Source organism: Anastrepha ludens, chromosome X, assembly GCF_028408465.1.
Source record: "Anastrepha ludens isolate Willacy chromosome X, idAnaLude1.1, whole genome shotgun sequence".
Lineage (NCBI taxonomy): Eukaryota > Metazoa > Arthropoda > Insecta > Diptera > Tephritidae > Anastrepha > Anastrepha ludens.
The window spans coordinates 95,532,288-95,559,987 of NC_071503.1; the positions used below are offsets into that span (position 1 = coordinate 95,532,288).

A 27,700-nucleotide genomic window follows, 5' to 3' on the forward strand; every position below is an offset into this window, starting at 1 on the left:
CAATTCTGTTCTCAGGAGATTTCCGTCAAATCCTATCAGTTGTGACTCGAGGAACACGTGCTGACGAAATAAATGCTTCGCTAAAAAGATCCCACCTTTAGTCGTATGTCAATAAATTAGAGCTTAAAACTAATATGAGGATTTCGTCATCTTCACGTGAGAACAGGCTATTTCCAGAGATGCTGCTAAAAGTTGGCAATGGAGAATTAACACAAAGTGAGGGAAGGATTAACCTAGAAAACCTTTGTGTCAAATCCTATCAGTTGTGACTCGAGGAACACGTGCTGACGAAATAAATGCTTCGCTAAAAAGATCCCACCTTTAGTCGTATGTCAATAAATTAGAGCTTAAAACTAATATGAGGATTTCGTCATCTTCACGTGAGAACAGGCTATTTCCAGAGATGCTGCTAAAAGTTGGCAATGGAGAATTAACACAAAGTGAGGGAAGGATTAACCTAGAAAACCTTTGTGTTTTGATAGACAACATCCAAGAGTTAGTCAACAATGTCTATCCAGACATTGATAACATAAGTTATAAGACAATATCTTGGTTTAAAGAAAGAGCTATTCTGTCACCAACTAACGAACAAGTAGATAAAGTAAATAACTTGATTATTTCAAAGATTGATGCGCCGACGAAAATATACTACTCGGTCGATACTGTTCTCGATTTGGAAGAAGCTGTTCAATTTCCTACAGAATTTCTAAATTCTTTGAAACCGTCTGGACTCCCTCCTCACAAAATGGAGCTGAAAATAGGTTGTCCTGTTATTTTATTAAGAAGTCCACCTAAACTTTGCAATGGCACGCGTTTGCTGGTAAAATCACTGAAAACTTTCATAATAGAGTGCACAATACTCACAGGATGTGGTACCGGAGAAGATGTATTGATTCCCCGAATCCCTCTGATACCATCGGATCTACTATTCCAATTTAAACGCTTACAATTTCCGGTAAAGACATCTTTTGCAATGACCATTAATAAATAATAAATCTCAGGGTCAAACCTTCAACGTTGCAGGCTTAGATTTGAGTGTTGACTGTTTTTCACATGGCCAACTGTATGTCGCTCTTTCAAGAGTAACCTCTAGAGAAAACATGTTTGTATTGTCTAATGACAAGAAGGCTATGAACGTTGTATATAAAGACATTCTGTAATATAGTAATTGTTGTAAAAATAAAATAAATACATATGTAAAAATGCAAAAAGTTAATATGCAAAAATGTAGGGTATGAATTTAGATATCCCAAAGATAGCAGGAAATCTTCATGCTATAAAGAAAGGGGAATTGTTTTACTCCAAATTTAACGCGTGCGGGCCACGGGCAATAATGAATAAGCCAAAACTATTGGATCGATTTTAATCATTTTTTCAGTGAGTGACATAGGGTATATATTTTATACCCGTGCGAAGCTGGGCGGGTTGCTAGTATTTAGTACAATAAAATGAAATTCTATAATTACATTTTAAATGGAAAATATTGAAGAAATTGTAAGGACTCTGTCAGGGATATTAGAAAACATAAAAGAACAGGGAACAAAAATGTATAAAGTAGAAACTTTATTACAAAAATTAAAAGACATAGAGAGACATAAATTATACACTGACACAAAAGGACGATTAACAGAACAGAAAAACGATCAAGACAAATCAGAACAGAGCGGTTCAAATAATATTTCAACACAAAACATGTCAGAATTCGATATAAATACATCGTTAAAAGTAGTCCCAGAATTTACTGGAAACTACAGGGGCTTACCATTATTTTTAAAATTCACAGAGTTGATCTATGAGACATTAAATGAACAGAGTAAAAAAACATTTATAGAATTTATTAGGGTAGTAAAATTGAACAACAAAGTAAGGACAGCAATTGGAATTCTAGACCCAATTGACAATTTTGATATATTACAAATTGAACTAACAAAGCCGTAGAAGAATCCATTGACCATTCCAGAAATGTACTCAAAACTTAATTGCTGTACGCAGAGAAATCAAAATGTGGCTACATTCAGTGACCATATTCTGCAACTTACTTCTGAATTGAATATATTACACTTCGCAGAGCTGGAAGGAACAGTAACGAACGAAAGAAAATACGACGTCATTAGAAATAACCAAAAATATGGCTTAACCATTTTTAAAACTAATCTGAACGGCAACCTAAGACAAGCGATATGCTTAACCCAAACGAAAACACTACAAGAAGCCATAAACTTGGCAAAAGACCTAGAAAGGACGTCTGGACAAATTATGTTTTTTAATCAAAACAATATCAGAGGACGAAACAATTACAGAGGACATAACAACACAAATAAACAAGGACGTAATACCTTTAACCAAAACTATGTTGGACAAAATTCACACCGTGGAAATAAGAGGAAATCATGGACACCGTGGACAAAATCATAATGCAAATAACTAATTTGGAGCTAATAATAACAATTATAATAGAAATAATTATAACAATAATTTTAGATACAATAATAATTTTGGAAATCAGTGCAATCGTGGGCACAACAGGGGACAAAACAATAACCGTGGGAACACTTACAACCGCGGAAACTTTAGTAATAATAATAACAGAATTAGAGTAATGCAACAGGGAAACGAGTTTGCCCCGGAGGAAGAACAAACGAACGAGAGTCAATCCCCGGGTACCCAAAATTAAATATTTTTAGAATTTTAAATAATGCTACGAATATAATTTCTTTAAGATGTGCAGACTCAAATATTTAACAAATTTAACTTTCATAATAGACACGGGAGCAGACGTATCTGTCATAAAGCCGAAAATCTAAATGGCGACTTATTTTTCAATGACCAAGATAAATGTAAATTAACAGGGATATCAAACGAAATTATTTACTCAAAAGGAGTAACAGACATAAAATTAGATTTTGGAGAGAAATCGCATATCCAAAAATTCAATATAGTAGACGACAAATTTCCTATTCAAACTGACGGAATATTGGGACAGGATTTTCCGAAAGATTGCCTTTGCAAAATCGATTTAGAAACATATACTATAACACTCGTTGTTGATGATGAAGAGATCATTTTACCCATTCATTCAGATTTATCTGAAGTTTCGGATATAATTATTCCTGCAAGATCGGAAATAATTCACCGAGTAAAACTAGATCTAACTAAAGACAGCGTCGTGTTCAATAAAGAAATTCAAAAAGGCGTATTTCTAGGAAACTCCATAATACCCAAGGAAGGATTTGGTCACATAAGACTTCTTAACGTTAACGACAGTGAAATTCGTATAAAAAATCTAAATCTTGAAAGAGAACGCTTAAATAACTAATACATAATTAACCAGAAAAATAAAGATAATTTTGACAAAACACGTTTGCAAAAATTAATAAAAATTTTAAATTTAGATTCAGACGACAAAATTGCAAGGGATTCATTCAATTCCCAGACATTTTTCATATAGAAGGGGAAACTTTGAGCACTAATAATTTGTATACCTAACATTTGAGTATGAACGATAAAACACCTGTATACATAAAAAATTACAGATTACCTCAGACTCAGCTTGAAGAAATAGAAGAACAAGTAGAAAATTTATTGCAAACCGACATAGTGGAACCATCAGTGAGCGCCTATAATTCACCACTTTTGATTGTTCCACAGGAAAGTAGCGGAGACAAAAAAATGGACGCTTGTAGTAGACTATAGACAACTAAACAAAAAGATAATTAATGATAAATTTCCGTTGACAAGAATAGAAGACGTACTAGACAAACTGGGTCGCGCAAAATATTTTTCAACGCTCGACATGACAAGCTCTTTTCACCAGATAACGCAAGACAAACACTCAAGACACTTGACTGCATTCTCCACAAGACAAGGTCATTACCAGTTTAAACGCTTGCCATTTGGACTCAAAATATCTAACAATAGCTTTCAAAGAATGCTCAAAATAGCTTTAAGTAATTCAGATAGCAATGCATTTTTATACGTAGACGATATTATAGTGTTTGGCTGTAGTCTAAAACACCACAACAGTAATTTAATTGCAGTTTTTGAAAGACTACGAAAATATAACTTAAAACTAAATGCGAGAAAGTGCGTATTTTCAAAATCTGAAGTCGTGTACCTAGGACATCTGATCACGCAAGATGGCATAAAAACAGACCCATCAAAATTTGAAGTGATAAAAAAAATACCCCGTACCCAAAAGTAGTGGCGAGGTTAGGAGATTTGTAGCTTTTTGCAATTATTATAGACGTTTTGTACACAATTTTGCTCAAATAACCAAGTGCCTAAATAATCTTGTAAAGAAGGGACAAGTATTTGATTGGACTGACGAATGTCAGAAAGCATTCGAATCACTAAAAGGAAAACTAATCAATCCACCTATCTTACAAAATCCAAATTTCGAGCAATCATTTGTGCTCACAACAGACGCATCTAATTTCGCGCTCGGTGCAGTCCTTAGTTAAGGGGAAATAGGAAAAGATTTGCCTATATCATATGCAAGCAAAACTTTAGTAAAACATGATATAAATAAATCGGTCGGAGAAAAGAACTACTCGCGATTCACTGGGGAATAAATTTCTTCCGTCCATACCTAATGGGTAGAAAATTCACCGTGGTAACGGACCACAGACCTCTTATCTCCTTATTTTCACACAAAAATCCTTCGTCCAAGATGACAAGGATTCTACTTGATTTGTCAGACTATGATTTCGAAATAGTCTACAAGCAAGGCAAAATGAACACAAATGCCGATGCATTATCGCGAATAAAGATAGACTCAGACATACTAAAAAAAAAATGATACCAACGGATTGTGATGACAATAATAAAATGTTTGTCATAACAAGGGGAATGTCTGTCAAAAATAACACCAGGGTAGACAAGGAGATTTACAACTCTCATTCGAAGTCAGACCAACTTCACATTTGGGATTGTACGTCCACAGCCGATATAAGAAATATAAAAAGATTAAAATTCGTATACGAAGAAAAAATGAAAGGATCCAAAATACAGATAAATAAAAATGGGGATATAATAGTCCGATATAGTGAGGAGCCTCTGAAATACGTTTCAATCATGGCGAAACTATCATCAATAGCGACGTAAAGAAATATAGAAAAGCTAGCGCTAGAAAAAGATAATTTATTAAGAGAAATGAATATTGAAAATTTTAAGAGAGCATTCAACAAGTTGCAAACTGAAAGATTAGAACAAAATTTAAGACCCTTAAGAATAATTTTATATAAAGCCCCAAAACAAATTAATGACGAATAAATTATAAAAAATTTAATATTTGAGTATCACAATTCAGCACTAGGAGAACATCTGGGTATAAGAAAAACTATCTTAAAATTGAAACAAAAATACATATGGAAGAACATGAGAAAAATAAGAAAACAATACATAAACAGTTGTAAAGAATGTACTCGAAACAAACAGACAAAGTACATAAAAGAAAAAATGACAATAACGGACACACCTAGTACAAGCTTTGAAAATTTAAGCATAGATACAGTAGGACCATTGATTATATCAAATGGTTTCCGATATATTTTAACGGTACAATGCGAACTGACAAAATACGTAATCTTATTCCCAATGAAAACTAAAGAAGCAACTTCTATCGCAAAGACACTCGTAGAACAGGTAATACTAAAATACGGACTTTTTAATACATTAAAATCTGATCGAGGTACAGAGTTTGCAAATTAATTAATGAAAAATATATGCGAAATACTAAATATAAAGCAGACCTTTTCAGCACCCTATCACCATCAGACAATAACAGTTGAAAGGAGTCACAGAGTCCTAATGAATTTCTGTTACACTTCGTAGAAAATCATGAATGGGACCAATGGCTACCTTATTTTGCATTTGCTTTTAATACCACACCGAACATAGAGACGGAATTTTCACCGTACGAGTTAATATACGGAAAACTTCCACGCTTACCAACTGACATAATCGAGGACAATCAACTAGTATATAGATACATAACTTCAACAATTATGCAAATGAGATGAAACTTAGACTACAAGAGTCACTTCTTAGGGCACAAGAGCTGATACAACTAACAAAACAAAAGAGAAAAGAACTATATGACAAGAGCAGTAACACATCAGAATTAAAAGTAGGTGACTGGGAATTTGTAAAACTAGAAACTAGAAGAAAACGGCAAAGTCCATATCATGGCCCTTATCTCATAGTGGAGCGTAAAGGAGTCAATTCTGTATTACAAATTAACAATAAGCTTAAGGAATATCATAACAATACCCTTAAGAAGTACAAAATCACCTAAAATATTATCATACTAAATGAATTAAAGAAAAATTTACTATAAAACACACGATTAAAAATAAATTTAAATATACTAAGAAACTTTTAAAGTCATAAAATTATTTTTATTGAAAACCACTGAACTTGCAAAATTTAACCAAATTTTTTAGCACAGTAATTTTCAATCTTAATCATAGGGGTGTAGAGTACCTTCACTTCACTTTCAAACACCTTCTCCGAATTCTTTAAATATATTTGTAATAGGTAAATGAACTCAAACTTAATTTTTTTAAACCATTTCAATGTCAATGCCATTGTTGTCAAATAAACGCTTTAACCATAGCTTACTGTCAAGTAAGTCTGCCTAAGCAAAATTTAAGTCAACCTAAGCAAAATTTTATTGTATAGTATTTTTTTGAATTTATAATTTTATTATTGATTTTTACTTGTAACAATGTTTAGTTGTAATTATATATTTTATTGATGGGAAGACAAAAAGAAAATTCTATCAGAAGGCGGGCAATTCAGTCTTAGCCTGGTAGTTCGAAGGCAGTCATTTGCCCTAACTAAATCAAAAAAAAAAAAATCTTTTATTTAAAAGGAACCTTTAGTCGGCAAGTTTGCTTTAAAGCTCTTCCCCGATAATAAAGACTTTTCACCTGCCTGTCTCTGGATCTCGTCCCAGCTTAGCTGCAGAGAAGTTAATGCAGTGGCAAGTGGGCTGTCACTGGCTATACTCAGTCTCAGGGCTACCACGGAGCTGGTGCTCTTAACCAGAAAATATAAACCTCCACCCTTTCGACTTCCCAAATTAAACAAACACGTTCTCCCGCTTTCATCGGAAGTTAGGTACCTTGGAGTGATACTTGACTCCAAGGTCCATTAGAAGCTACACATTGAAAATCGGGTAAAGAAGGCCAGTATAGCCTTCTACTCCTGCAAATCTATGTTCGGTAAAAAATGGGGATTTAAGTCACAGGTCATGCTGTGGATGTAATTTGCCAATTTTGACGTATGGATGCCTGGTTTGGTGGGGAGCTCTTCGGAAGGGCTAAAATATCACTAAACTGGGGAGGATGCAAAGGACTGCATTGGCATAACCGGAGGATGTAAAACTTGCCCCAGTGCTGCCCGGAATGTCCTTTTGCACTTACTTCCTATCGACTTTCCCGTAATTCCCATCGCAGCTCAAAGTGCAATTGGGTTAAAGGAGATTGACCTCTGGAGACAATCTCTCAAGGGACATGGTAGCATTTTCGGGCAGGTAACACAGTATTTCACACTGCTTCTGTTTTTGAAGCAGAAGTCTTTGCGACATTGCAGGCATGCAAAATGCTTAAGGAAGGCGGGAGCGAGGGAGATATGAAGAACTTAAGAACACAATTCTGGCTTGAGGACCATGACCTGGAATTCACCAAAATAAAACCGAAGTCATCCTGATGCCACTCGAGGTTAGCATGCAACTAGGCGACATGTCCCTAGCAATGAAATATCTGGGCAGCAAAATATGGAGAGATACGCTAAACTGCAAAACCAATACAACGAACAGCGGAACTCAGAGTTGCTTCGGCGGATTTGATGGCCACTCAAGTACAGGGTGGGCCAAATAAGACCTACTAATGTTAAGCACAAATACCTCTTTTTTTTGACATATTTATTTTTCTCTTTTTGTAGGTTATACATAATTGAATTCTTGGAAATTTATTATGGAACCGTACAGTACACCATAACGCGTTAAAATTATCGAGTTTTTCTATTCTTACACAATTAGTGACACAAATTGATTTGTTAAATAAAGTTTTGATGTCGGATGAAGCGCATTTCCATTTTAATGGTTATGTCAACAAACAAAACTGTTGGGCTCTGAAAATCCAAGGGCAACACACCAACATCAGTTGCACATATCTCAATGTACTGTTTGGTGCGGTGTTTTGGCCACTAGAGCTATCGGTCCATACTTCCTCAAAAATGAGGATGAAATGCCGGAATCGATTTCAGGAGCTTCTAACAGAACATTGATTGAAAACTTTTTGCGGCCAATGGCGGAGCAGTATCCTAATTTGTGATTTCAACAAAATAGAGCAACTGCGCATACTACTAGGCAGTAGTCTTTAGTCATTAGTAGGTCTTATTTGTCCCACCCTGTACTATGTGGAGATTAACGCACCGACAACCTGGCAGGAGGCATAAAATGCATTTCTCTTCCGTGATGTGGAAGCTAACAAAGGATATTTCAGCACGAGGTAACCCACTTTTGGGAAATCTTCCCATCGAGCAATCGGCGGCTCGAGCATCGGATGTGCAGGCCCGAACCCCACACCACCGAGTGAGTGTAACCGATACACCGTCTCGACGACGATCCGAAGCACCTGAACAAAGATGTGGAGATGGCAGACGATTTCTCAGTAGACTTAGATGGATCACTGGTACCGAGTAAGTCCTAGACAACGGTAAAACTGGTGTGAATCAGGTAAGTACCGGTAAAAAGACTGAAATTATTGGAGCCTCGAACGCAAGCTCTGTCAACTTCGACAATTGTAATGGAAACGGGAAAGCGTGGCAGAACAGTTTCACTCTTCCGGAAACCAAACGGGGTCTGTGCCAACGACCGGGAAGAGGAGAAAGGCAACGAAGAGGAAAGTCGACAGGTGGAAGTTGGAAATGTCTGCTTCCTCGACCCAATCCAAGGCAGATAAACCTTTACCTGACAAGGCCAAGGCTAAGGGACTTTTCAAATTTCGAATGACACTCCTCCGTCGACATCTGGCGAATCATTCGTGAGAGTGGCAGCAAAGACAATGACGGTAGAGATACACACCGACAAACAAGACGGTCTTCTGTCCAAAGGGCAACAAGACTATTTTGACAGCTATCTTTGGAAAGCTATAGGAAGCAATTACCAGGTCTCTAGGTAAACTAGGGGTCGAAACCGACCTTATAAGATTTATACACAAAATGCTTAGCGACAGAACTGTCACGGCAGAGTGGGGCGGTATCTCCATCCACCGGCAGGTGAGTAGAGGCACTCCGCAGGGTGGGGTTCTCTCACCATTCCTCTGGGTTGTTGTTCTAAATGATGTGTTGGAGGAGCTGGTGAAGGGAGGCTGCAGGGTAATTGCCTACGCGGATGACGTGGCACTAATTGTTAGAGGAAAATTTTTGGATACTCTGTACAACTTGATGCAGGGATATCTGAATGCAGTTGTTAGATGGGCAACGGATTGTGGCCTGTCGGTGAATCCTCTTAAGACGGAGCTCGTCCTATTTACGAGGAAATATAAAATACCCAGAGCTCAACTTCTCTCACTAGGGGGCGCTCCTCTGATGCTTTCTGACAAGGTGAAGTACCTAGGTATTATCCTTGACAGCAAGCTTACATGGAAGCCCAATATTGAGGAAAGGGTGAGGAAGGCAACAATCGCCTTGTATGGGTGCAAGGGCGCAATTGGCAAAAGATGGGGCCTCTCGCCTCGAGTTGTTTTCTGGCTGTATAATACTATTGCAAAGCCTATCTTGTTATATGGAGTCATAGTCTGGTGGAACTCACTAGAGAAGACGACATTGGTGAAGAAGCTGGAAAGAGTTCAGAGGTCGGCACTCATTGGAATCAGTGGGGCGCTTCGAACGACTCCTACTCTGGCGCTCAACGCAATGTTAAATGTGGTACCCGTAGATATCGCAGGCAGAACTGCCGCTACACGTACCGCAATCAGACTGAGGGGCTGGAGCTATAAGCTCAACCTCCCTTATGGGCACTCAAGCATCCTTAGAAACTTTGAGTTCATCCCTCTGTCAACAGACCATTGTATACCCTCATTTAGTCCAACTGGAACATTCTCCACTCACATCCCGTCAAGGGAAGAGTGGACGGGGGGCTACACTTGGGGGCAGGGCCTGGTGAACTTGCTCACGGATGGATCGAAGTTGGAAGGAAAGGTTGGCGGAGGAGTCTTTTGCGAAGGGCTCCCCATCAGACTAAAATTCAGGTTACCGGACCACTGCAGTGTGTTCCAGGCAGAGGTAGCCGCAATCAAGGAGGCAGCTGATTGGTTGCTCAAATACAATGCTTAGTACACACTAACAGTCAAGAAGGTAAATATTTACTCCAATAGCCAAGCGGCAATAAGGGCCCTCGGTTCTATGACGGTGCATTCGGAATTGGTCAAGGAATGCTTGACCTCACTTTCGACTGCGTCCGAATTCTTCGACAACAGCCTCATCTGGGTTCCCGGTCACAGCGACATTGCGGGAAACTGTGAGGCGGATGAGCTGGCCAGACAAGGGACACGCGAGGTGATTTCCCCGCGGAGGGAGAAAATTGGAATCCCCCTGACTACCTGCGGTCTGCTCCTGGAAAGATGGGCATCGCGCAAACTCAGCGAGCGCTGGGCAAATGCACAAACGTGCAAAGTCGCGAAATCCTTCTGGCCACATGTGGCCCGAAGGCGCTCGGGTGAGCTTCTGAGACTGACAAAATATCAGCTCTCGAATCTAGTGGGTTCTCTCACAGGACACAATGCGCGAGGAATGCATGCTGTGAGACTTGGAATCACCTCGAGTCCTTTCTGTGCTGGATGTATGGAGGATGAGGTGGAATCATCTCAGCATCTTCTCCTTAGCTGCCCTGCCCTGGCGGGGCTAAGATTCAGGCATCTTGGCTCTTACTTCTTTGCCACGCCTGCTGAGATAGCTGGCGCTGACATTAAAAATCTGATGAGTTTCATGAGCAGCATTAAGCGGTTGGCGCAAACATAGTCATCGTTCATAATCCGCACGCTCCTAACCTTCCCATCACCACCTCTCCCCGCCCTCTCCCTGCACCTCATCGGTCCTTCCGCTCTCCTCACTTCCTTGACAATGGTATCACAAAGGACGAATCTCTCTTCGTCCAAGTGTGCCCACTCCCTGGGCAACCATACTAACCTAACCTATAGGTCACTTAAAAAACCGCGTCGACTTTCGAGGGTAAAAGCGTGGTGAACGGCATCGTAAAGGTGCACTGTTCCAATCCTTTTCCCGAGAATGGCTGGAAAAAGTGATAGCAAAAATTCCAGCCTGCGAAAACAGCAAGTTAATTCTAGTTGAGAGTAGCAAAGAAAGGCTGGTAGTAGCGAGTGTCTGGATTCCGGGTCCTTCCTGATGTTCAGCAGAACTTCTCACACGCATCCGTGTTCAGAACATAGATCTTGACACGACTCTCTGGAGAGTATACTCGTACACCAGGCATAAATCCTCTTCCACTTTCGAGGCGCGTTCCCATCTGGTACTGGGTATCGATCTCGGGTCTCTCAAGGTGCGGAAGTCGAAGTACGGATGCCGTCCTCACCTACATCTGGGGCGAATCCATTTCCCTGTCCAGGATAAGGTGGAGGACAAAGCGTAAATATACTCAGTCTCATGACTGAAGTAATATTTACACAGATAAATCTGCAGCATAGCAGCACGTCTACGGCTCTCTAGTGCCGTCGGCATGCAAAACTGCAAACAAGCCCACACATAATACTAATACAAGAACCATGGGTATTTCACAAGCGTGTATGTTGTGGGGACGAATACTTCATTATGAAGGGAGTGTGAGACCGCGTGCATGTACTCATCATTATCATGCCAAGGTTGATCGAGCACACGATGTTAAGAGAGCTATGCTCCGGAGATGTCGTTGTTCCAAAAAAAAGTACTTGAAGAGTGGGAACAGTGTCGAATGTATCATAGTTCTGGCCTACCTACCCTACGACTCTCTACAGCCACCTCCTTCGAGGGAACTAGGAGAAACTGTCAGAAAAAAGTACGGAAAGTCAAACTTGAATCCTTTGTAAATTTCTGCAGTAGCATCGAAGAAATGATGCTTTCTGAGAGGCTGTGATCTAACGAAATATATTTGACCAAAACAAAACAAAAAAACAGACATCTGACGAGAACAGTGGTAGTAAAACGACACTAGTCGCTAATTAGGAATATTTCAGCAGGAATACTCATCCACTACAACAACAACCCAAGAGAAGCCAATATCGCACACATTGCTGGAAATACGATTGCAACAGCGCATATGACGATCGAGATATAATTGTCCGTCATAATCCAACAACCCACAGCAAAACGCTTTCTCAAAGTGGTACGAAATTACGTATATGGCCATCAACTAGCAGAAAACCGGATCAGAACAATCGCACCTAACGTCGACATTTAATTCCGTAAACCTTGAAACTGGCCACCGACTGGCTGAAGACCGGCCCAGCACATTCGCACCCAACGACACACGCAATTTCATAAGAGTATTGTTGCAGAATGGAAAAAGGCCACAACAATAAAATACACTTGCAGCAATAAATTGCACTTGCAGGCGCAGTTTTACTATAAATATTGTAGAAATTGTGAAATCTTTGGTCAATCTTTATTTGTTTCTGAATAAAGGCGGTTGATGTCGTTGATACATCTTGCTGCCCAAAATTAAACTTTGTAATTTAGTAATTTACATACACAGTCTCTGTCTAGCCTCGCTCTCAGTACATTTGTTTCGTGCGGTACTCATTTCATTTTTTTCACGTAGGTTTTTTGTGCACGTGTTTCCTAAGTAAATCGCGTGATCTTACCTTTTTTAAATTTTTTTGGAACCAAGTGAAATAAGAGTTTTAACAATGGAAAAAAGAAGAAAAAAACCATCCTAAACTCCACTTAATTTCCCTGAATTGCCCTATTCAAGGAAAGATAACCCTAAATTTATTACAATTAGCGCCACCGATACAAACAAGCCCATTTCAAAATACATAAAAATACAAAATACAGTACATAAAAAGTCATTAGCAAAGAAATAATTTCAATTTTCGAAAAATCATCAAATTCCAACCAAGATGTTACCGATGTTTGTGAAATTGATGTAAAGTAACAGGAAAGACTCAATAGCCTGAAAGGAAAAACATACGCTCCCTGTTTAAATAATGTTTGTGATAAAGAGATAATCGAAAACGTGAGTAAACAAAATATGGTCGGAGTATACAAATTTGCAAAAAAAAAATAGAAGGAATTCCAGTTCATTGGAATAATATTACTTACTTTTGCCCTCTACGAGCTTCCCGATAAAATTGATGTGTCTTAGTGAAGTGCAAAGTTTTCCAACGGCTTGGATATATCGCCAAACGCTGCAACAAAGCTCCCGTATGTGAGGCATGCAATTTTCCAACCCGCTCCGCTCCATGCTGTTACATATTTGGTGCAAGCTGCTCAGGTGATCACCCGAGGGATATATGTATTAAAAATAAAATGCCAAAATAAATGCTCCCTGCGCGAAGCACTAAAACTCTATAAAGCTCAAACACCATCAGTACTGAACGTCCCTTTCGCCGAGGTAGCCAAAAAAGCACCAAAACCAAGCCAACTCAACCAATCTCCGTGCCTTCGTGCCCCAATCGTCCCATTAAATAAAACACCGATTAATCCTTCATTTTATATTCCATCTAGTAACTCACTTCAAATTATTTTTGCTCTACCCTCAAATTCACAACAAAGCAACAGCAACTAGTAATTCAATACTGAGCCTACTTCTTTACCACCTATTACCAAAGAATGTTAATGGAATGAGACGGCGCAAATGTTACTGTTAAGAATTTTTTGTACAGTTGAGATTTGAAAAGTTTGTACGAGTAGTAAGGGAGTTTAGAACACCGACTTTATAGACACCACGCTGAGTTTTTCCCACACAAAAATTGAAAACACCACACATCTTTCACCTCAACACACAACACATCTCTCACCTCGACATTAAACCAATTAAATGTTTACTATTTACTTATTTTTGAAATAATAAGCGAATACACCTAAAATTTATTAAACAACTTTTTTCGATTATATTAAAAAAAAAACATTAATTAAAAAAGTAATAAAAAAAATTGGCGCCGGGAATTGATATCGAGTCTAGCATGTTCCTTGTCATGTCGGTCTCCTTGTCGCGGGGATGAGGTTTAAGTGGTGAGTTAACCCCATGCTATGGAGATTAACTTACCACGAACTAAGAGGGCAGCTCCATATAGGAATTGGGTATCCACTCATCCGCGAAATGGCGGATTTGGTGCCCACCCAAGTGCTATGTGGAGAGTACCGTACCGACGACCTGGCAGGAGGTATAAAATGCATTTTATTACAATGTGGAGGCTAACAATGGATCTCTCTGCACGAGGTAACCCACTTTCGGGAAATCCTCCTGTCGAGCAATCGACGGCTCGGGCATCTGATGTGCAGGCCCGAACCCCACACTCCCCTATGACCGGAACTGACACCCAGGGTTCCGGAGGAAGCGCACTACTAGTGGCTATGCCAATGGAGAGCCGAGTGAGTGTGAGCGATATACCGTCGTCGAAACGATCTGAAGCAACTGAACGAGCTACGAGTTGTGGAGGATGTGAAGATGGCGGACAATCAGATCAACCGAAGAAGACAGAAGGCGAGGCAAGCCGAAGCATTAGCTAAGGCAAGTACTCAAGCTCCGTCAACTTCGACACCTATAATGGAAACGGGAAAGCGAGGCAGAACAGAGGATTCCTCTGTAGCGCTGCGCTCTTCCGGAAACGAAACGGGGTCTGTGCCAACGACCGGGAAGAGGAGAAAGGCAACGAAGAGGAAAGTCGAGAGACGGAACTCGGAAATGCCTGAACCCTCGACCCAATCCAAGGCAGACAAACCCTTGCCTGACAAAGCAAAGGCTAAGGGACCTCAAATGTCGAATGACACTCTTCCGTCAACGTCTGGCGAATCATTCGCGAGAATGGCAGCAAAAGCAATGACGGTGGAGATACATACCGACAAACAAGACGGTTACTGTCCAAAGGGCAAAAAGACTATTTTGACAGCTATCTTTGGAAAGCTATCGGTGAGTCGAAAGACGCGCCGACGTTCGAGGGGAAAAGCGTGGTGGACGACATCGTAAAGGTGCACTGTTCCAATCCTTTTCCCGAGAATGGCTGGAAAAAGTGATAGCAAAAATTCCAGCCTGCGAAAACCGCAAGTTAATTCTAGTTGAGAGTAGCAAAGAAAGGCTGGTACGAGCGAGTGTCTGGCTTCCGGGTCCTTCCTGTAGTTCAGCAGAACTTCTCACACGCATCCGTGTTCAGAACAAAGATCTTGACACGACTCTCTGGAGAGTATACTCGTGCACCAGGCAGAAATCCGCTACCACTTCGGAGGCGGGTTCCCACCTGGTACTGGGTATCGATCTTGGATCCCTCAAGATCCTTAAGTTGAAGTACGGGTGCCATCCTCCCCTACATCTGGGGCGAATCCATTTCCCTGTCCAAGATAAGGTGGAGGACAAAGCGTAAATATACTCAGTCTCATGACTGAATTAATATTTACACAGATAAACCTGCAGCATAGCAAAGCGTCTACGGCTCTCTTGTCCCGTACGCATGCAAAACTGTAAACAAACCTACACATAATACTAATACAAGAACCATGGGTATGTCACAAGCGTATCTGTGGTCTAGGTGTTATGTCGTGGGGACAAATATTTCATTGTGAAGGGAATGTGAGACCGCGAGCATTTATTATCATGACGAGGTTGATCGAACACACGATGTTAAAAGAGTTTTGGCGATGGCGAGTTTTGGAAGAGGACTCTCTTTCTGATCATCGTCTTATGGAATTCCGACTGGGAATTGACACAATATCAATACCTTCCGGTAGGAATCATCGAAATGTGGACTGGGACAGGTATGGTGAGCTCGTAACAGAGCGATTACCAAACCAGAAAAAACTCAAATCAGCAGATATGATTGAAGATGCTACTAAGAAATTAGAAGGTACTTTAATCAATTGCTTTGAGGAACTGTGCCCACTCAGGCAAAGCAGACAGGGGAAAGCGGTTCCTTGGTGGAACCCTGAACTGTCGAAGCTTCGTTTACGGTCCAGGAAACTTCTTAATAAGCCCTTGAAGACCCAAACAGAAGAGGACTGGGCTAATCATCGACTTACACAGAGAGAATATAAGAAAAAAGTACGGAAAGCCAAACTTGAATCCTATAGAAATTTCTACAGTAACGTGGAAGAAATGAGGGAAACCGCGAGACTTTGTAAGGTCCTTCATTTAGACCGCTCAGTAAGGCTGGATTCCTTTCGAAAACCTGATGGTTCATACACCATTTCCAAATCCGAACCGCTTAATGCTCTACTCGAAACCCATTTTCTGGGTAGTAGAACTCTCTCTGAAGTAGAGAGTGGCATGAACAATAACGGTAGCAATGGTGGAACCTCTAGGTACATCTGGTATATTGCTAGTAGGATAGTGACAAGGGAATCGATAAGGTTTTCCTTGTCTTCCTTTGAGAACTTTAAGCCCCCTGGACCTGACGGAATATATCCAGCAATGCTTAAAAAAGGAGGAAACAGGCTGATTGAGGCCCTGAAAAGGATCTTCATAGCCTGTCTTGCATTTGGTCCATCCCAATGGCGACGCGTAAGAGTAGTATTTATTCCGAAACCAGGAAAAGATGACTATTCCCTAGCAAAAAGTTTTAGACCAATCAGTTTGACATCGTTCATGTTGAAAAGTCTGGAACGAGTGGTGGAGAAACATATTCGAGTGGGTGTATTGCCGAGAAGTCCACTTAGTAGAAATCAACACGCTTATCAGAGTGGAAAATCATGTGAAACAGCCTAACACGATCTTGTTAGCAAGATTGAAGCCGGGCTGGAAGCTGACGAATACACAATGGGCGTGTTCGTGGACATTGAGCGGGCTTTTGATAATGCCTCCTTCGGCTCGATATGTTCTTCTGCCGAACGACACTGAGTTAATCAAGCCATTATAAAATGGATATATTCCATGCTCTCTGAGAGGCTGTTAACCGCTGGTGGGAGCAGTGACGAACTAATCACCGTCAGGGCTAAGCGTGGATGTCCCCAAGAGTGTATTCTTTCTCCGCTGTTGTGGTGCTTAGTCGTAGACTCTCTACTAGCGGAGATGCAGGGACTCGGTTTTCACATCTAATAAATCCCTAGGAAGGCTTTGCACGTAAGAAGCTGACTTGAGAGACACACGTTTCATTGCTGTGGTCGCACGGACATACACAGCACTTATCTAACCAATCATCACTTCTGTGGTCCGGTGGCGACGGAGCATGGTTAAGTCCACACTCCGGAAACTATACAGGCTGGAAAGAAGTGTATGTTTATGCATTATGGGTGAAATAAATCCTATGCTTGATTTGCTCCCCTTGGGTCTTAAGATACAACAAAAAGGAATAAAAGCAACGTGAAGACTCCATAAACATGGTTCCCTGCACAAAGACGGAACTCCGGAACACAGAGGATTCTCTAAGTTGCTATCTGAGCAGTATTCATTGTTCTTGCCAACTAAAGACGACCTGAAATTTTATATCAGATTTCCACTGCGTAAGCAATGACGCAATCCAGAATGCATGCAGGGAGGCTTGACATATATTTTCTTTACCGATGGGTCCAAGAATGAAATAGGGTCTGGAGCCGGATGGTACTTAAACGATAGTAATAAGTATCACTATGCTATGGGGGAAATGGCAACTGTTTTCCAAAGGGAAATTTTTGCCATCCTGAAAGTAGCCGTATGGATAATCGAGAGGAAATGGAACGGGATACAGATTGGAGCTTTCAGTGACAGCCAGGCTGCACTGAAGGCCCAGGAGAACGCGAAATGTCTTGGTATGTCGACGATATGTGGGTGATTCCGAAATAAGGAAAAAATAGGGTTGGTTAAATTCTTTATATTTTATTATTATATATAGTAGGGTGTGTGTGTACAAGTGTGTGTGGGTGTGTATTGGTTATAAATTTATTAACAGTAATATCTATATTAGCCTGTTTACACTTTTTTTCTATTTATCCGTTTCGGGCTTGTTAAATATACTTTAATAGTTGATATGGTGTCACTGAGATGTGTCCTTGCGCTTGTAGTTAAAATAATAACCAAAACGTATAGCGATGTTAGTGCGGTTGCTCATTTCTGCATTGTCCTTCTTTCGCTTTTCAGAATTTAAGAGGACAATGGAGGGATATGTTTATTTAGAATAAACATCCCGGCCGCCTTGCAGTACCTGCGAATAAAAATGGGTTAATTTGGTGTAAAATAACTGGTATAATTATTGTGTAATTGTTTAAGGTGTTTAGTTTACTTAGGGTCTAATTAATGTTTCTAGTTAGAGTCCATCCAAGTGCGGTGTTTTGGGCGACAATTGTGCCATTGGATAATGCCGGATTTTATGATTTGTGGATATATATCAGCTCCAAGTTTTGTCATCACCTGGTCTTTCTTGTTGAAAGATGGGCCAGTGAGGACTAAGTGATCGAAACGTTTTCGAATCTCGTCACGTATGTCCTGCTCATAGGGTCGTGTGGGTAAATTTTTCGAGATTAAGGCGTGAGCCTCAAGTCGCTGTTGCTTGTCGGTTAGCGACCCGATTTTGAGTTTGCAGATACGATATTCGTTTAAATATGTTATCGGCAACCTCAATCTTCTCACTAATTCTGAGCCGATGGTGGTTATTTTTTGGGACGGATTGATTAGGGCTTTGACCTTGTCCCATTTGTCATCTTGTTTTATGCGGATGAATGCCAACTCGGGTCCTATTATCTGAACCGAAGTACACCTACTTTATTCGGCCTACTTTCCATTCGTTTGGAGGCAGATTTTCGTTTCTGATGACGACTAAGTCCTCAACTTCGGTGTTGCGTTGAGGGTATTTCCAGTTATATCGCTTGTGGAGTTCCTTGAGGTATTCTTCTTTTCATCTGTTAGAAAACTGTTGATGAAGGGCTTTTAATTTTTTTCATCTGTTTATCATACTTAATTTAGTATCTTTTAAGTTGGGCTCGGTGGGTGTTAATAGTGGTGTACCTATTAAAAATTGTCCTGGTGTTATGGGTTCTAAATTTGTTGGGTCATCATTTGAGGGACTTAATGGACGAGAGTTCAAGCAACTTTATATGCGGTATCTTTCAGTAATACTTTGGCAGCTAATACAAAGTTTGTTCCGTTGAAAAAGAAAAGTGCAAATGCGGCCATGAATGCTTGTGCCGTAAGATTGCTCACAAGTTCGAGATGTATGGCCTTAGTTGCGAAGTATACGAATATACAGACGCATCCTTTATTTTTTAAGCATGCTCTTCCAGTGTAATTTTTAATATCATAAGGTGCTGCGAAATCTATTCCTGTGACGGCAAATGAGTAGGTTAGGGTTGTCCTCTCAGCTGGGAGTGCCGCCATTATTTGTGTGTGTTGTGTCCTCTTGTGTAATATACAAGTTTTGGAATTATGGATCACCGATTTTATGAGGGTCCTTATTTTTGGTACCCAAAACTCTGTTCGCATGAGTCGCAGAACCGGTTGATTTCCACCGTGTGCGTAAATCGAGTAAATAAATTTGCCATTTGTCTGTCGTTATTTGACAGAGCGGGGGAGTTGCTAAATCACCCGTCAACTCGCATGATTTTGTTCAAATTCACTGATGGGTTAAGTGTCAATAATGATCTTTTCTGGGAAATGATTTTTTTGGGTTATAATAATCAGTTTTATTCGCGTCGCTTTAGATTCACTTGGAGTTATTTCTTGGCTTAAATATTGGCATTCACGTCTCCTGCGTGAGGCATTTGAGTAGAACCTGAATAAATACGCAACTACTCGAATAGCTTTTGTGTAGTGAAGATAATCTTTCTAGTATATCCTCTTGAGTCGTTATTGCGAATGTCTTTACGTGTTTGATTTCCATTGTTGTGGTATAGGGGTTCCGAGTTTTTGGCCACTGTTCTTGTTCGAACCTTAACCATTTGGATCCATGCCATCAGAGTTCGCAGCTCAGAAGTTCCATCGGCGTACATCTTCGGCTTGCCAAAACTGCCGGATTGTCATGGCTTTCGACAGGGCGCCAGTTATTCACTCCAACATGTTCCATAATGGTGGTGTGTCCCAAGAACATGGCGGTTTGCCTAACCACGATAGAACTATGGTTGAGTCCGTCCAAAAATAGCTTCTGTATTGCTCTAAGCTTAATTGGGGTAGGGTAGTGTCCACATGATAAGCTAGTTGAACGGCTCCACAGAGTTCTAACCTTGACAGCGATATGCTTTTAATTGGGGCAACTCTTGTTTTCGAAACTAACAGGGTGGCCTCTACTTCGGTTCCGATAGTGACTCGAATATAATGGGTTGCGACTAACCTTTCTCGGCATCGGAAAATCTATGAAATTCGATGGTTGCTGATAACGAGAAGTAAGTCCATCGGGGTATTTCAATATTATTTCCCTTTTCGTGGTCTTTTACGAAATTGAGCCATCTATCAGGCGTGAGTGGCTTAAGACTTTCGTCCCAGTCGGATTTATCAAGCCATATTTGTTGATAATAATAATTTTTGGCGTCGTTATTACTGGACTGAGCCATCCGGCGCAGTAAAATAATTTTGCCATAGCTGATAAAACTTCGCGTTTGGTGTGGTTGGGTTTAATCTCGATTGGGTTGACGAGAAATAAAAATGAATCTTTTTTAGAGTTCCATCGAACACCTAGGGTTTTGGTGTTGTCGACCTCTGATGAATTCAGTGATTCGTTGTCTAATTTATGTTCCTGAGGAAGATCAATTAATATTTCCGTGTCATTTGAGGCCCATTTGCGTAAGGCAAATCCAGCCGGCTCTAGGGCAGAAATTAATTCATTTCTGCTCTTTTAGCAGTTGATAGGTCGTGAGTTCCTGTTAAGACATCGTCTACGTACATTTCTTTTCGGAGAATATTTGATGCAATAGGGTGTGTATCTTGGACATAATCGGCTAGCTTTAATAGGGTTCAAACGGTTAAATATGATGCGCAATTTATACCGAACGCAACTGTTTGAAGCTCAAAGTCTTCTATTGGGTCTTCGATAGATTTTTTGAAGAGTGTCCTTTGGAAACGGGTGTGTTTTAGGTCGACAAGTATCTGTCGATATATTTTTTGAAAATTCGCGTTGAAAACAAATCGCAAAAGCCTCAGTTTTAGAATTAGAAGAACTAAGTCCTTTTGAAGCGTGGGTCCAATATGTAAAATGGCATTGATGCTCTTTCGATTCGATGTGGGGCTTGATGCATTAAATACGACTCGTAACTTTGTTGTTATGCGGTCGGGTTTAATGACCGCGTGATGTGGTAAGTAATATGAAGTTGTTTTATCCGCTGGCGTATATTCAACTTTCTTCATGTGACCAAGTTCCAGGTATTCGGTAATTGCTTTATCGTATTCCGTCTAACCTCGGGTCTTTTAAGAAATAACCTTTCATTTCTGAGGTATTGAGCTAGCACTATGTGTCTTGATTCCCCAATTTCGATGCTTTGAGGGTCCGTGTAGGGTAGGGTTACTACATAGCGTCCGTTGGGATTTCGACGTGTAGTTTTTTGATAGATTTATTCGCAAAGTGTGTCTGGTGCGGAGACCAACGGCTTTCTGGGAACTTCCTTTATCTCCCAACAACGTGTGAGTAAATTATCCGGAGTCATTTTATTGTAAAGAGAGACTAAATTTGGAGACTGAGACGATCTGAGTTCGGAACAGGATAGAATCCATCAAAATTCTTTTGGGCTAGGAGTGAACCTATAATATTTCGCTTAACTCCTCCTAGTATAATTTTTGGAGTATAGATGTGACCATTTATATGTGTACCAGTTAATATGTCCACGCGTCTAGGTTTGTGGAATTGGGGATCTGCTAGTGTAAAACCAAGCCCTTCAGGGCAGAGCTTTGGGTCGATTAGGTATGAAAATAAATTATCCGTGAGACTGTTTAGAATAAATGCTTGCGTCGATATGCTAAAGTACGCACATCTTTGTTGGTGTTGCTGAAACTGCATTATTTAATCCAGTAACTTGGGCTGCCATAGAATGTGTGGGTATATCGAGATTTTGTTGTAGGTTTTTAGCTATAAACATATCTTCGGATTCCGACTGAACCATACCTAATAAAAGCTGTTTCCTATTGCGTTGAATGGGTTTTGGGTTGTCGATAGAGTGGACTGTATTGTGTTGGTATAGGTTTGCGGATTTATTTTTTGGGTTTGAGTTTTTGTGGAGGTATCGGAGCTGGTATCAGGAGTCGAACTTGAGTACCTTAATCCTTCCGGATTGGGTTCGAGCGACTGAGTCTCTATGTAGCAGGGTATTATGTTTCCTGTTGCATTTTCTGCAGGAGTATTTGCTTTTGCAGTCTTTGAAGCAATGCGACATTGTTAAGCAGTTGTAACAATACCCGTACTGTTTGATAGTAGATAAACGCGTTTCTACATTCATTGCAAGGAACTTATAGCATTCGCGAATGGCGTATTGTTTTTTTGCATAGTTTGCAGTGTTTTTTTTTTTAATTTTATGAAATTAGGTTCGGTTTTCTTTTTTGTTTTTTGTTTTGACTGTTCTGTTATCGGGTTTTTGTATATCGGGCTTTGATCTACAAAGGAGTATTAGGACCGGATCCCAGCTTATTGTGTCTATCCCGAGATTCGTTAGGTGTGTCAGAGAACTGTTAACCGTTCTTTGTAGGGTTTTATTGGAGTTGCCTGTCTCTTGGGTTACTTGCGGCAGATTAAAAAGGGTTTTTAGTTGAGTATTCACCTGCATTCTCTTGTTTTCATATTGGTCAACTAAGTTTTTCCATGATTGTATATATGAAACCATCGTTCGTAAGGGGTGCGTCTTTAATTGTTTCTCGTGCTTTTCTTCGGGTCTTTCGGTTTAAGTGGAAGTGTCTTTCGACATTACTTATCCTTGGGTTCTGGTTATAAACAGCTGTGAACATGTCTCTAAGTGTAGGCCATGTGACATAATCTCCGTAAAATATGTCCGTGTCGCATGGGGGTAGATGGACTGTGGGTGCAAACTCCATCATCGGGACCTCTGAACGTCTCTCCTTAATTTTTGGGAAGGGTTCGGGCTCTTTAGAATGTCCAAATTTTTATTTATTGAAGCTAAACAGCTTAGATGCATTTGATAGCATTTTTTATATCTATATTTTATTTTGTTTAAGTCGATGGTTTCGTCGGCACTATTAGGGGCTCTCCGAAAAATGTCGTATGCTTTCTTCAATTTATCGAAGAGAGAATCCAGTTCAACTCTTTTGATTTCCAAAGCATAAACTGACTCGTCTTCTGGTAGGGTCTGGCAATGATCACCCACGAATTCGATCAAATCTGAAGTTGTTAATTTGAAGTCATCCATATTATTTAAAAAGGGGTAAGATTTACAATCGAATATATTGAATTGAGTTCGTATACTAATTGGAAAATTAAGTTGAAGGGAGCCTTTGAATCCCAAATTTCGCAAAAAAAATTTTTTTGTTTTGTTTTGCGGTGGATACCTTTTGTTTCTGTTAGGGTCGAGGGTTAATAATGAATGGTAAAGATACCAATTTTATTTGTATGTAGAGTATACACTAAAGGCAACTTATTACAAGTTTCCAAATTTTCCTGCAGGGTTTTTGTAAATTTTTCCTACTGGGACACTGTTTCCATTTTCTTGCTGGGTATTTTATTTTGTAAGTATTAAATGGATTAACCAGTATTAAACTACTTATTAGGCGGAGTGGATTGCTTTACATTAATATAAGTGCGGGAATGTATATTCGTATACTCGTATATATATTTCATATAGTGTAAATATATAGCAATAATCTTCGCCAACAGAGCAACTGGTATGTTATGCTGCTCTATTTCGGTAAATTTATATGTACATATGTAGGTAAAAAAGGGCAAAGCAGAATATACAGGGTGAACGATATGAAGTGTTACCTATTCAAAACACCATAACTTTTCTGTGTTAAATTAGTTTTTATTGATTATTTTTTAATTATTATTAAAAAATGATTACAATTTCAACATATATTCATTTTAGCTCGATGTGACCACCTTTTATCTTGACTATAGCCTTCAAACGGTAAAAAAATGAGTTGCATGCTGCACGAATGTGATCTTGAGGTATTTTGGCCCATTCTCGTATAATCGCTTTTTTCAGCGCATCCATACTGGCATATTTTTTAGTCCTCACCTTGCTCTCCAAAATGGACTAGATGGAATAGTCCATCGGGTTTGCGTCTGGCGACTTCGAAAGCCATTGTGTGGACGAAATGAAGTGTGGAACATGATTTTTTAACCATTCTTGGTTCACACGAGCTTTATGAGACGGTGCCGAGTCCTGTGGGAACGTCCATGGTCTACGACCGGAATGTTTGCGTGTCCACGGCTCTAAAGCAGCTTCTAAAACATTTTCCCGATAATAAGTCGCACTCACTTTGACACCAGGCTCGATAAAAACGATTGGAGAGCGTCCATCAGCGGTCACTGCGGCCCAAATCATTACTTGCGATGGGAAATTGCTTCCAGTGGCCATACGTAGGCTCCAATTCTCGTATGAGCGTTCGTTCAAGTAAACCCGATCGTTTTGAGTGTTTATGAACTGCTCAATTGGGAAATTTACCTTTAGCTCATTTTTCAATATGCGTCGAATGCTGTCTTGTGATATTTTCAGTTCTTTGGCCATTTTTCTTCCACTTCGACGTGGATTTCGTTCAAGTCGAGCCTTCACTTTCCGAACCATTTCTGGCGTTTTTGTGGTTTTTTTTGGTCCACCTCCATAGCGTTTCGCAATGCTACCAGTATCATTGTAACGTTTTATAGTGTGATACACAAACATTTCATTCACTTTGAGGTGACTGAGCTCACGAACAATGGCTGGTTGTGATTTTCCAGCCAAATATAACGCAATCACACTATTACGTTTGCATTCCATCACAGAAAAACAAAACTGAGACGCAAATGCTTTTGATGGCTCATAAACAATATACCTGTATTGAACTGTCATTAGAACAATTTTGACGTTGATGTCATGAGCTGTTTTACAGATACAAGCAATGTGAAGTTGGTAACACTTCAAATCGTTCACCCTCTATATATAGCAAGTAACTAGCGATTCTGAATTAATTAATTAAAATTGAGAACTTCGAAAACTTTGGGTCGTATTTACAGTTTTCCGTGTGGGTTTTTATTTAAGATTGAGTTGCTTGTGTATTATAGGTTGTTGGTAGCTTCTGCTTATATGTAGCTTCTGCAAATGTTTCCTCTGTTTGGTTCTTTTTTTTTTGTTTTTTAGATAACTCGGGTTCAAAATAAACGTTCCAATTATTTTCCACTTTTGAATTTTTCCTATCCGGCTCGAACGACCAAATGTTGGCGTATGTCAATGATATGTGGCCGATTCCGAAATAAGGAAAAAATAGGGTTAGTTTAAATTCTTTATATTTTTTATTACTATTTTGGTTATAAATTTATTAACAATAATATTTATATTAACCTGTTTACGCTTTTTAGCTACCTATCCGTTTCAGGCCTTTTAAATATATTTTTATAGTTGGTATGGTGTCACTGAGATGTGTCCTTGCTCTTGTATTTAAAAAAAATAACTAAAACGTATGTACAGCGATGTTGGTGCGGTTGTTCATTCTTTCATTGACCTTCTTCGCTTTTCCGAATTTATGAGGACAATGCAGGGATGTGTTTGTTTAGAATAAACAATATTCAAATAGAAAATGAACTTAATTATCTTTGTAAACCATTCATTAACATCACGAATTTAATTGAATTGAATACTAACCAACAATATGTTATACTTTTTAAATTATTATGTACATATGTATATACATATACTATAGGGTTTTTCAGTAAGAGCGCTTCAACTTTTGAACTTTTTTGAATAAAACACAAACGGTTTGACTTTTTTAACTAATTTTTTTTTATTATCGAGTTTGAACATATACATTTAAGTATGAAATTCGATTTCTTTTGCATGACCACCGCGTGCACGTTTTACGAAGTCCAATCGTTGAACCCAATTTTCGACCACTCTTTTGCATAAATCGGCCGAAATTCCAGCAATTTCGCGTTCAATATTGGCTCTGAGCTCACAAATCGTCGCCGGCTTGTTACTGTAGACCAATGACTTCACATAACCCCAAAACGGGACGGCTTGTTAAATGGACCGTAAGATGGCCGTAATGCTCTTAAAGTAACAGCAACAGAACGATTATTTTCATAAAAAATTTGCACGATTTGCAATCGTTGCTCAAGTGTGTAGCGTTCCATGATGAAATGTATGCTAATGAAGTTTACAAATGACAAGGGAAAAATAAAAAATATTGCGTCGTTCGCTCTCCCTATCGGAAAAAAGTTGAAGCGCACCTATTGAATAACCCTATACAAAGTGTTGAATACATACAACATCTGCCATCCATATTGAATTGCCTCATAACACAGCTCATATGCATATCTACATATAAAAACTTCAAGAGTGTAAAAAAATGCATCTAAACCGTAGTCGTTTACATATGTATGTTTTACATACTATGTTGGGACAATGTATGTAGGTAGATGTTTCTATTGTGAGCAAAACAATGCATATTCGTATGTACATATAACCGCACATACTCACTTTATGCCTCTGCATGCGTATGTTTCCAAAGCTGAAATTCTAACCTTAGTGACTACAAGAGCAAAATGCATCCATAGAAGCAGCCGTAGCGGCCATGATTCTTTTAGGGCTTCCGCACACGGGTCGTATCGTCATTGGCACTACAATATTTTTTAATGTATCGACGGTCACGATACGCTTGCTTGTCCGCATACGACGCAACTAGCACAAATACGAGTTGTCAATATGTCGAGCGATGAAGAGGAATTTATTATGTTGTATTATCTTCTCCATCGGAGGAGAAATAAAACAAACAGGAGGCTTTGGGTGCAACCGTACATTAGGAATAACTCAAACAGCCACAAGGGTGTTACAAGAGGATGATAACAAGTTTCAGACGTTTGTTTACACAAATGATTACAATGATTATAAATTTCAGACATTTTACAGAATGTATAAAAATGCTTTTCATTCTTTCAATTCAAAAACATAATACTAACACTGAAAATCAAAAACAAACTACAAGCGTACAGGATATTTGACGACTCTGCTGTACGATAAGCGTCATACTGCATGCTTGTGACGAGTGCGAGTAGCTGTGATTCACCATTGTGTGGTTCATCATTTGAACAAAAGTGTGCTACACGAAGCGTATGCCTCTCGTACATTTTGTCACATACGCTACGATGACGATAAGACCCGTGTGCGGAGGCCCTTTGTCGCGGCGACGCTGAACAGTTTCAAATATTGTAAAGCCCAACAAAAATAAATTTTTTGATAAGTTTGAGCTCATATTTCTAGGAGCAAAGTAGTAGCAATTTTTCGCAACGATGAAAAAATCCCTTAACTATGATTGAAGAAATCACAGACGACCATTCGAAAATAGTCAATACTGAAATATGTCGTATAGAAATATTTGCCAATATTTGGTGAACCGTGAATTTGTGTCATGTCGAATGGTCGCACCTCCGTATTTGCTCGCATAGATGTGCATATGTAA

General features: G+C 39.6%; 1 protein-coding gene across 2 annotated transcripts; it reads right to left on the minus strand.

Moving 5' to 3' along the window:
* Positions 1 to 18,033: 18,033 nt before the first annotated feature.
* LOC128869564 (uncharacterized) lies at positions 18,034 to 25,705 on the minus strand. 2 transcript variants are annotated; one of them, XR_008455337.1, is made up of 2 exons: positions 25,588 to 25,705; positions 18,034 to 18,329 (listed from the first exon to the last, which is right to left on the minus strand). XR_008455337.1 is itself a non-coding variant. In XM_054112141.1 (2 exons), exon 2 carries the CDS (start codon positions 25,096 to 25,098, stop codon positions 24,304 to 24,306), a length of 795 nt encoding a protein of 264 aa, XP_053968116.1. In that variant the 5' UTR covers positions 25,099 to 25,356; positions 25,588 to 25,705; the 3' UTR covers positions 24,010 to 24,303. The 2 variants fall into 2 exon arrangements, 1 of the variants encoding a protein (XP_053968116.1); XM_054112141.1 differs by lacking the exon at positions 18,034 to 18,329 and adding an exon at positions 24,010 to 25,356.
* Between the last annotated feature and the right edge of the window lie 1,995 nt (positions 25,706 to 27,700).

What these genes read in the sequence shown, in the direction of transcription:
- LOC128869564 (XM_054112141.1), bottom strand. Translation starts at nt 25,098, where the DNA reads ATGACAGTTCAATACAGGTATATTGTTTATGAGCCATCAAAAGCATTT.